Source organism: Trachemys scripta, chromosome 5, assembly GCF_013100865.1.
Source record: "Trachemys scripta elegans isolate TJP31775 chromosome 5, CAS_Tse_1.0, whole genome shotgun sequence".
In the NCBI taxonomy this organism is placed as follows: domain Eukaryota; kingdom Metazoa; phylum Chordata; order Testudines; family Emydidae; genus Trachemys; species Trachemys scripta.
Window position 1 is genome coordinate 79,600,691 of NC_048302.1, and position 12,046 is coordinate 79,612,736.

At 39.7% G+C, this 12,046-nt stretch overlaps 1 protein-coding gene across 5 annotated transcripts in view; it reads right to left on the reverse strand.

Moving 5' to 3' along the window:
• Positions 1-12,046, reverse strand: part of PDLIM3 (PDZ and LIM domain 3) — a 45,343-nt gene that overhangs the window by 23,314 nt on the left and 9,983 nt on the right. For 3 of the 5 annotated variants that reach the window (XM_034771149.1, XM_034771153.1, XM_034771150.1), the window contains exon 2: positions 1,628-1,779. In XM_034771149.1, coding sequence (XP_034627040.1) covers positions 1,628-1,779 — 152 coding nt within the window. Of the gene's footprint in view, positions 1-1,627; positions 1,780-2,587; positions 2,612-11,107; positions 11,320-12,046 lie in introns of those variants that run through there. The other 2 variants (XM_034771151.1, XM_034771152.1) reach the window with 2 other exon arrangements.

Sequence of the window (12,046 nt, forward strand, 5' to 3'; positions counted from 1 at the left end):
AATACAGTAAGCAGGTATAAATATACATCACATGAAAAGATGGGAGTTGCGTTACCAAGTGGGGGGTAATTGCTAACGAGGCCAATTGAATCGAAAGCTTATGCCCAAATAAATTTGTTAGTTTCTAAGATGCCACAAGGACTCCTCATTGTTTTTTCTTGAGTTCAGTGATACCAGGAGCAGCAGGCCCTTTGTACCTTTCACCTGAGGTTCTCAAAGCATTTCACAAATACTAATTAAGCAAGCCTGAAAAGCAACCATGTGAAGTTATTACAATTTCAGTTGGGAAAATGCAGAGACTTATGGCCTGTTTTTCAAAATTAGGTAAGTGCAATTGACATATGTAAAAAGCATAATTTGAGCATGAATTGTTACAGTTTTGTATGCAGACTGGGTAACTGTGCAAATGATCCTTTGCATCCCTTTGGCATGCATAATAGTAGTAATTATGTGTGTAAATTTAGAATTTTTACATGCTTACTTACACATATCTTACTCTGAAAATCAGGCCCTAACACTGATATACATCAAGTCAGTGAGAGAGCCTTAAATAAAATGTAGATTCTCTGACTCCCAAACCTGTGCTGTAGCCACAGTGCTCTCGCCAATAAACATGTTTCTTGACATGAAAAGGAGAACTGCAGTAATATGGTCAGCATATTTTAAAAGTTATCTCTGTGGCAATTTAATGACTGAGTTAAATTTTCATCTGTGGCTCATATATTTAAAACACTGATAAATTATGGACTGAGTTTACAGCTGCCCATGCACAGAATTTTCATCAACCTTAGTAGAAATGTTGTGAGAACTACAGCTGCAGATTCAGGTCCAGAAAACATAATTTTATGAAGCACCTTGCACTCTTGTGATCCCAAAGCATTGCCTAAAGGAATGAGTCATTTGTTGTTATGCTATCTATTTAGTTTAGACCTTGATTCAGGAAAACACTTAAGCATTCACTTAACTTATAAATATGTGCTTAAGTTCATGTTGACTTCAAACTTTAAAGGTAAACACATGCTTAAATGCCATCCTCAATAGGGATGCTTTCCTGAATTGAGGCTTTAAGCCATGATCCTGCAACTGGTTTTGCATGTGTTTAACTTTACAACCATCTGTAGTCCCACTGATGTGAATGGTACTACTCATGTTAGTAACGTTAAGTATGTACATAAGTGTTTGCAGAATTAGGGCCCTAGATTGTAATGGCCTGATCCTGTGAGATGCTATTCCCATTGAAGAAGAGATGGTCAGCACCTTGCAAATTGGACCCCTGGTCTCCTGTATGTCTGTAAAGTTCCATGCACATTAGTGGTGCTACGAAAATAATACTGATAGTGCAGTATTTATAGACATGATCCAAAGCCTGTTTAAGTCAATGGACAGAAAGTATAAAAACCCTTATGAATTCAGAACTACCATACACAGAATCTTAGACGCTGGTATCTGTTTAATTAAGAAATGGAATACTATCAATTAGATCATTCCTTATTCTTTTTGAAAGGATCCATGGAATATGTAATGTCTACCTAGACAGTCATCGAATAAGAGGGAAAAAGACCTCAGTTTCTTAATGTCTCCTCCAAAAGTAAATATGATGTTGTAGTCCATACATATAATGAAATACCTCTCAATTTTGAGACAAAGTTGATGTGATGCTGCTTTAATTCTCTCCTGTGCATCATTATGAGTCATGTTCTCTGTACCATAGCCATCAATAGCTAGAATGACATCACCAGGACTTAAATTGGCTGCTGAAGCCTTACTTCCTGGAGTAATCTAAAAGATAGAAGAAAAATATAATTTATTTTTTACTAATTTTTTTAATTAAAGCACATCTGTAAATCTCTCTAAAAGCAGTAATATTAATTTTCACTTTTTGAATACTCTGTGTATTTTCTAATATTTTACCAGGTTTGAGACTAAAATGTAATGTAATCCCAATGTTAAAAACAAAAATTACAGCAAGAATATTTATGCTTTCTCAGAAACAAGCAAAAAAATTTAGTGCACACTTTGTCTCTAATTGTTCACTTCTCCTAATTAATTCTACCTGTTGTCTTTACAGCTATGCTATCACCGCGTGGTTTTGAAAAGAAAATAAGAAAAGGTTTTTTTAAATAGACATTTCCTAAAAACATCCAGCTGCATGTAGAAACTCTTTCAGGTTTTATCTATTTTCCTCTGCATCCCCTTTGTTTTTCCTTTATTTTTTTTATCTAGCTGTTATATTTTTCTTTGCTTTTTACAATGCTTTTTCTGTGTAAAGTGGTTTAAATATTTATTAAACTAATAAAATATAAATCCAGACAGAATATTTGCATATTTGCAAACAGGAAAGGCCGGCAGCTATAATTATGACCTAAAAAAGGCCATCCCTCACAAATTCTGGATGTCATCCTTGCCTGTGAATATGAGATTTTACACGCTTCTAAATTGACGCTATATTTCTATACAGGCCCTCTACTTTACAAGAAAAATATTATGGTGACATTTAAAATCCAACCAGATAAGCCATTTTACACCAAACCAGCATTTCATCTCAACAGATTTGTTAATTCACAGCCTTTGAAGGACCAGATTGTACCTTTTAGACACTGACCATCATTGAGGTTGAAGCAGAGCTACCCCTCTATCCTTACCAAAAGATCATTCTCAACTGCTGGGAAAGAGAAAAACCAGCTTTTAATGGGAAAAGAGCAATTTGTTCCTCCTGTTGCTTGTATCGGCCCTTTTCAACCCGAGCAGCTAGTCAAAGTTTGGGTCCCCCGGGATGTTCCAGGTGGAAGTAGAAATTGATGGAGTCTGGTATTTTCTTTGATGCAATCTTGCTTATTTACAAGGAATGAACAAAATCCTGTGTCTCTCAATGCAGAAGGAACCAAGAACAAACCGAGGATTTTTTAGCTTACAGCCCCCAAGACTCTTTAGCAAAAAACAGACCCAAAAACTCACTCTCTAGTTTTTTTCCAGATCACATTGGGTACATCTACCCTGAAAACAAACAAAAAACCAGCCATGGCAGCGAGTCTCAGAGCCTGGGTCAACTGACTCAGGCTCATGCTGCAGGGCTGAAAATAGCTCTGAAGTTGTTCCTGCTCAGACTGGAGCCTGAGCTCTGATACCCGCCACCCTCACTGGGTTTCAGAGCCGGGGCTCCAGCCTGAACAAGAATGTCTACACTGCTATTTTTAGCCCTGTAGTGTGAGCCCAAGTCAGTTGCCCTGGGCTCTGAGACTTGCTGCTGCAGTCTAGACACACCTATTGTGCTTATAGGCTTCTGCTTGGCTTTCTTGCCTCTCCTCCTCTCTCCCTTGTTGTCTGGCCTCTGTTTCTGTGTATTTCACACTCTTACACATACCTGGTCACAATACCCAGCTGAACCCTTCGCCCACATAGTGCTAGTTTCTGGGCAGACTTTCTTAGGCTTTGTTTTAGTTGTGGCCCCTTAATTGTCTTTTACACTCTCTTAAATGGAGGACTTGTTCATACATCAGTTTGAATGAATTTTTAACTGAGCCCATAATAAGGTTTCACCTACAATAATCCCCCCCCCCCCCTCACCTCAGCCTTGGCTGTCATCCCAATGAGGCCTAAAATGATGATACCCAATAACCCCACCCTAAACAGAAAGAAATAATTTAGCATATTGCTACTGATACAAGCTTAACTATTTACATTTCTACAGTATCTTTCTGTCAGGATAGTTTCATATCACCTTTCAGTCAACCCCTGAGGAATGCCTATTGTTTCTGCTGAACTTGCTGGCTGAAGCAGACCCTGCCTGTTCTATCTGAATGGGGAATTCATCTCTGTAACAACTTTTCTAGCCTCAACTTCCCCAGCTACATTCTCAGATTTGGGGGTAGGTGGTCAGGCAGGCAAGCTGAAATTCTGTCCATCAAACTGTAAGAACTAGCCTCTGTGTCCAATATGAAAGGGGATTTGAAACATGGATAGGCCAAGACAGGGACAGTCACAAAAGCCTTTTTCAGTGTGCTGATCACTTTCCCTTTTTTTCTATTTGCTGCTTGTCAGAAACACTCAGGAAACAAATGTGATCAGTTTTTATTTCAGGTTCACAAGAGCTTTAGCAGCTAAGATTGCCCTGAGACCCTGGGTCTCAAAACAGATTTCAGCCACTCTCTATCTTTCCTTTGTTGGAAAGCTACCAAAGCATGTAGCTGTTATAATGCCCCCAGGGGCAGGACAATTTTTCCACTGCAAACCAATTACCTACAAATAATTTATCCCGCCTGGGCCGTATCTTGAAAGGGAATTTCACAGATAGAATTTGTAAGACATCTTTCCTGACATTGATTACACAGTTAATAGCCAAGTATCAGAGAGATAGCTGTGTTAGTATCCACAAAAACAACGAGGAGTCTGGTGGCACCTTAAAGACTAACAGATTTATTTGGGCATAAGCTTTCGTGGGTAAAAAACCCAGTTCTTCAGATGCACGAGTGAAAATTAGAGATACAGGCATAAATATATTGGAACATGAAGAAAAGGGAGTTAACTTACAAGTGGAGAACCAGTGTTGACAAGGCCAATTCAGTCAGGGTGGATGTGGTCCACTCCCAATAATTGATGAGGAGGTGTCAATACCAAGAGAGGGAAAATTGCTTTTGTAGTGAACCAGCCAGTCCCTATTCAAGCCCAGATTAATGGTGTTAAGTTTGAAAATGAATTGTAGCTGTGCAGTTTCTCTTTGAAGTCTGTTTTTGAAGTGTTTTTTGTTGAAGAATGGCTACTTTTAAATCTGTTATTGAATGTCCAGGGCGTTCTCCTACTGGCTTTTGTATGTTACCATAGCTGATGTCTGATTTGTGTCCATTTATCCTTTTACATAGAGACTGTCCGGTTTGGCCAATGTACATGGCAGAGGGGCATTGTTGGCACATGATGGCATATATCACATTAGTAGATGTGTAGGTGAATGAGCCCCTGATGGTGTGGCTGGTGTGATTGGGTCCTATGATGGTGTCACTAGAGTAGGTATGGGGACAGAGTAGGCAATGGGGTTTATTACAGGGTTTGGTTCCTGGGTTCATGTTTTTGTGGTGTTATTAGCCATACTCCTATTATTGTTGTTTGACTGCCAAGCTCTAAACAAAATCTGTGGGGTTGGTCCTTGTATCTCCCCTAAACTTTTCCCTTCAGGTTGGTGTTCCTTCATTTCCTGAACTGGGGAAGGGGCTTTCACTAGACACTTTCAAGAGTCTCTCTTGGCCTATCTTATATTGATAACAATCCTTTCTGTGGCCAATTTTGTCACAGTACCAATGTTTAACTGAACTGTTTCCTTTAATTTTTGCATTATTGCCAGTTTCCCTTGTTTTACACACCAAATTTATCAGTTTTTCTTCTTATTCAATAAGGTCCTGAAACAGATTAGAATCTCTTCTTTCATCATACATATGGGACCACTGAGCTGTATATACGGGGCTCATGGTGATCAGCTTCCATCTTCTACACTAGCCAGCTACATTATCTTCTGGACACTGTTACAAGAAAAGATTCAAGTTCTGTGGAAAATTGGATTCCTTTTGCTGATTTTGATCCGCAAATCCAAGTCCAGCCAAGCATTTATAAATTGGTCCATTGCCAGTTTAGCGTTGAGAGCCTTGATGGTATCTGGCGATGCTCAGAACATAAGTCTTTGCAGGTTCTCTGCCAGCTCACATGGGATTTCTTCTTTCCTTCTAGCTATAGCCTCTTAGCTGTACCTGGGCCAGATCAGATTGATGGCTAACTCCAAACTGCATATCAAGGGCTTGTACCAGGTCTGGCTAGTTCATTTTTTTTTTCTGTGGGTAAGTTCTGTAGCACAATTAGAGCTGGCCCACCCAAGTTGGCTGATAGGAATCCCCATTTCTGTCTTTCCTTCCAGCCATTCATTTGAGCTATAATGTTGAACTGAACTAAATGAGCCTCCCAGCAGAGACGACCGGTGCTGCTGATAGTGGGGGAAGGAGGGTGGCAGAGTGAGGGCAGCCAGCTTCAGCAGTGTTACTGAGCATGCTCTGTATAAGCCAACCAGCAAATCTGGGGGGGAGGGGTATGTGACCCCGCATGCCCTTCCATGCGTCGCCCCTGCCAAGAAGTTTTTTCATTATTTGAGCTGGGACAAACTGACTTGTCCCCTCTGAGCCTCGGTGGGTTACAAATGGGGCAGAAAATTGTTGTAAATGTCTGGTATTACCCTAGTCCTCCGGCTGGCTCAGTTCCTCATCCAGACAGCTATCTTCCACTGTGGCCTGTGACCCTTTGATTTCCTTCTGGACCTGAATTTTTCAACTCCAGTCCATGCTGCAACTCATCTCAGCAAGTTCCAAATTGGCCAAAGTCTGTTTGGTTTCCACTGCTTCATGGAAAAACTTTAATCAGATTGTTGTTCACCTCATCAATCTGTTTTACCATTCTAGCCCGGGTGTGTTGCCACTGCGTTTCCCAGTCTGTCCAAGTGTTTTTTAGTTGCAGCTCCATACAACAAACTCATCTCAATGTGCAAGTTCTCTCTGAGCCCTTTCTGGGAAACCTCCAGCTCTTGTTTTAGATCTTGTTTTAGGTCTTGTCTTAATTACTTTTGCGAAGTCTACAGCTCCTATTTGAGGTCTTGTTTTAAATCCTGCTGGCCATTTTTTATTTCTGCAAGAACCTCCGTTATTTGTTGCATCTTGGTTCAACAGGAATACCACCAGCTCACAATCTCTGTACTTGGAAACTAGATCACACTTCTGACACCAGTGTTGTCACTTTTTGGCCTGAGCTGCTTGCTAAAAATTCAGTGTCTAGTAGGTTGCTCCAGGTGGGAGTAGAAATTGGTGATAGTTGGGTATTTGTTTTATGCAATTTTGCTTATTTACAAAGAACGTACAAAATTTTGTCACTGTGAATGCAGAATGAATCAAGAACAAAAAGAGCAGTTTCTTACCTTACTGCCTCTTCAGTCAACACAAGATCCAAAAGATTTTTTTTTTTTCATGATCACATGTGCTTACAGCCTCCTTCTTGGGTTTCTCCCCACTCTTCCCCCTTTCCCAGTTCTTGTCTGTTCTCAGTTTCTGTGTGTTTCATAGTGCCATGCACCTGTATGAATGTGACCCCTCTGCCCACATGGTGCTAGTTTCTGGGCAGACTCTATTAGGCTTTGTTTTCAGTGTGGTCACTTGACTGTCTCTTACAACAATCTTAAATGGAGGACTTGTTCATACATCAGACTTGTTCATAACATTCCCAACAGTATTTTGACATGGTTTCTTTCATGGTAAAGGAAACACGTTTTAAAACCTGTGGTAGCCAATCAAGAGTTTCTCTAGTGACTAAAAGCGACTGTTCTCTGCAAAGATACAGAGACATTGTTCCAACCTGAAACACAGTGTTTTCTAGAAATTCTGTTAGGGTGACACAGGGTAATGCTTAACTACCACAATTTAGCCCTGTGTTAGAAAACTTGCCCACACTGAGAGCATTAATTTATTATATATTTGTACAGCACCTCGTACAAAGGGGTCCAACTTGGTTGTGGCCTATGGGCACTACCACAGTATGAATAATAATTAATAAAATAAATGAATAAGTACCAAAGTGATTCTGGTTTCTCACTCTAATAAGAGCTTTAAATTTAAGCTTTAAATAAATAAATGAAAGAAAGTGCTCCTATTTCAGTACATTTGAAAATGTCTCCATACAAAATGCACCATCAGCTGTTTTTAGGTTTAACACTATTTACAGCCAGCCCTGTAAATGAGTTAAACTGATAAGTCTGTAAAGGGTGTTAATACATTTGTCTTTGGGTGAGGCATGATCGTGATAGAATGATCACAGATTCTTAAATCTGAGGAAAGGACAAGAGCAAAGGCCCAGATTCTGAAAGTTTTCAAATCAGTAGGAGTTAGGCACCTAATACCTTTGAGAATCTTGCAATTATGAGGGGAGCAAAATATCTGACAAAACACTCGTAACAAAACTTTGTATTCTTTTATTAGCCCAAGGTTTTAAATTTAGTGCACAGTAGCACGCTTTTAAGCAGATTCCAGTGTTTCCTCTCCCTTTGATATAGTAGAATCCTACCTGGCTGAACAGCCAGTGCTCTACAGGCATGGTAGTGCATGACAGTGCTCTAGGCACCAGCGTTCCAAGCATGTGCTTAGGGCGGCACTTTTCAAGGGGCGGCACTCTGGCTTTCTTTTTATTTTTTTTTGCTTGGGGCGGTAAAAAACCTGGAGCCAGCCCTGTCTATAGGGATTCTTGCTCTCTGCAGATCAGCTTATTAGTTCTTGGAGGGATAGCTCAGTGGTTTGAGCATTGGCCTGCTAAACCCAGGGGTTGTGAGTTCAGTCCTTGAGGGGGCCACTTAGGGATGTGGGGCAAAATCAGTACTTGGTCCTGCTAGTGAAGGCAGGGGGCTGGACTCGATGACCTTTCAAGGTTTCTTCCAGTTCTAGGAGATAGGATATCTCCATCATATTATATTAATATTATTATTAATTCTTTGGAGGTCTTGTGGAAAGGAGAAGCTTCAGATTAATCTCTTCTCCCTGAGGCTCAGAAGTAGTTGCTGATGTAGCTCCGTGTGTGCTGGTGGGGCAAGTGTCATCTGGGTTGTTGACTGGGAGTCTTTAGGCCTGCCCCTTCAGCTCTTTAGAAATGGCCTGGCCATGTCTCTTAACGTCACACTGTCCCAGCTGTTGGCTCTTACTAGGGTAGCACTAAATTGATGGAATAGTGTCATGTAAAGACCAAGGGACAGGGGAGATCCCAGGATAAATTGTATTGGGGTTGCCAGTGGGGAAATATAAGTGGAAAGCAAATACATAACTTGTAAAAAATTAAATTCCCTTGCTACAGTTTTTGAATCCCCTAGTCCAGTGGTTCTCAACCTTTCCAGACTACTGTACCCCTTTCAGGAGTCTGATTTGTCTTGTGTACCCCCAAATTTACCTCACTTAAAAACTACTTACTTACAAAATCAGACATAAAAATACAGTGTCACAGCACACTATTACTGAAAAATTGCTCACTTTCTCATTTTTACCATATAATTAAAAAATAAATAATTTGAAATATAAATATTGTACTTAACTTCCAGTGTATAGTATATAGAGCAGTACAAACAAGTCATTGTCTGTATGAAATTTTAGTTTGTATTGACTTCGCTAGTGCTTTTTATGTAGTCTGTTATAAAACTAGACAAGTATCTAGATGAGTTGATGTACCCCCTGGAAGACCTCTGCGTACCCCTGCTTGAGAACTACTGCCCTAGTCTGTGAGAGTATTGGGGAAGGAAGATCCCTCCTCTCAACAACAGTGAATATAAAGCCCTTCAGCCTTGTTTTCTCTGACAGTATGTCTCTCTTGTACATGGCTTTGGGCATCCGATGATCTTCTGCAATTTTTTTCAATGATATTCCCAGGCATCTTTAGTGGGACTTCCCTCTGCCTCTTTAGGACACTTGTTTTTACATTACATTACATCCTTCCTATGCCAATGTTGGTGCACAAGGCAGACACTAGTCTACTTCAGACCTCCCAGTCATTTGCTATTGCTTTCATATGGTGTGGAGAACAGCTGTTCTGCCCTCTCTACTAAGGGTTCTCCTTAAGAATTCTCTTAGGTGCCCTCGTTTTCTCACACCAATTGGTTTCCACTTGACAACTTTGTGTAGGAGTCTGCATGTTGGCATGTGGTGTACATGCCCCAGATATGTTTAGAGATTTCTTCTGATTCTGGTAGAGATGAGCTGCTGGTTGGTGATTTCTCAGATCTCTTTGTTGGTGTTGAAGTCTTTCCATTCAGTGTCGGGAATTTTTTTATAGACACTGATTTTTGAAGTTGTCTTGTTTTCTGTCTCACTTTTTGGTAAATCTCCAGCTTTTGCAGCTATATGTCAATACTAAGATTATTTTAGTTGAAAATTCTCAGTTTTGTTCTGGTGCTGTATATCCTTGATTTTGATACCTTGTTGAGTTTGGTGAATGCCGTGGATGTCTTTCCTATTATTGATGTCACTTCCTTCTTGAGGTCTCCATTGGCTAGTATGGTGGTGCCCAGGTAGATGAACTATTCTACTTTCTTGATGTTTTTGCTTTCTAATGTGATGTTATTGCTTGATAGCTAGACTTTGAGGCTATTTGTTTAGATTAAGGAGAGAGACTTAAACATTAAAGCAAAAGGATGACCTGGAGGACTGCTACTCTAAACAAGTCTAAAAATTCATATTTTGGAAGTTTATCCTAAAGAGAATCTCTTACCACTGATTTGGAAATATGGAATTAAAAACCCTGCAAGAGAGAGGTTATAAAGATGCATAATTTGTCTGTCCACCTATAGTATTTCCTGTCCGAGGGCAATGTGCATATTACTCACACCTTCCTCAAAAGGAATAACTTTTGCCTTCCCCAATACAATTCCAGTCTATAAAACTACTATCTTCTAGAAATCCATTTAATTTCAATTAAACCTTTGATACAGGAGTACTTTTTTACTTGCACGATAAAACAATATAACACAAACTACCAAATAGCAAAGTGAGTACATTACTGGCACAAGTATCAGAGGGGTAGCCGTGTTAGTCTGAATCTGTAAAAAGCAACAGAGGGTCCTGTGGCACCTTTGAGACTAACAGAAATATTGGGAGCATAAGCTTTCGTGGGTAAGAACCTCACTTCTTCAGATGCAAGACTTCTTGCATATGAAGAAGTGAGGTTCTTACCCACGAAAGCTTATGCTCCCAATACTTCTGTTAGTCTCAAAGGTGCCACAGGACCCTCTGTTGCTTATTACTGGCACAATTCATCCTCATGGAATTAAGTCCTTTTGAAGTTGCCTGTAGAATGCAATAGGAGGTAGAACCATTTCATCTCTCAAATTTGGAATGCCACTATTTCTTTCACTATTTCTCTCACAAGTGTATGTACACATGTGGTGTGTGTACACACAAGCAAACACATGATAGAGATTTAAAAATTTCAGAGATAGATGTTTTATTTAGAAATGTCTTTCTTACACCATCCAATTATTTCTTTTGCTGTTTAACTCCCCTCCCTTCCCCCCAAGAACATTTTTCTGCTGCCTAAAGCTCAGGCTTCTTGTCCTCACCTTCAAGGCCCTTCAAAATTCAGGCTTTCCTGCACCTGGTCTTCTCTTATCATGTCACCGCCTAGGCTGCTCATTTATCTTCTTCTTTCATAGTCCCCTTTGAAAATTTTCCCCTTATCAGCTCTTTCATGGACTGTCCTCTTGAAGTGATCCTTAAAACCACTGCTTTCTCCTTTGACAAATCCCTCTTCCTTAGCACAATGTGGGCACTACTGGAATAACAATAATAATAAATTATGAAATGTAGAATCGTTGGCATCTGAATTCCATTTCCTGTCATTGCAGCCAGCACTGATGACTCGTCAGGCAGGTGGTATCAGATCCAGAATTATTAATTCCTTCAGATACAGAATAGTCTCTCCAATGTGCTCTGAACAGACCATTATATGTAATTTTTGCCTATCCATTTCCAAATATCCCTAGCTTCCACTGCCAGGCAGTGTATTTATGGGAGATTACTGCACTGTCTAGTACTTAAGACATTTATGCCTCTATGGTATTTGAAAGCATTCTGTAACTGCCCAGAAAAACACTGCACTCTTTCTTAGTTCTTAAGTATTACATCACATATAAAATTGCTAACTGAGATTGTAATTTTTTAAATACATTTTCCCAGGAAATGGCAGATTAACAAAGTCTTGTATTCTTGGAGAAAGAAAGATTCCATTAAAATCGTGGAATGTACCAATACCCCTGTGTCAATGCTAATGAAACTGTCTCTTGTATTGTCTCTACAGGTATTACACTGCTACATTTCCATGCATGGCAAGAAATATTTTATACATACTTTATTATTAAGCTGTGGAACTCAAAACCACAGAATATTATTGAGATCACTAGCTAAATAAGATTCAAACTGTTTAGGCTCATAAATAAGGATAAAATCTGCAGTTACACTAGTTAGGATAAAAAATGTAAGGGCTATTATCATGCTCCAAA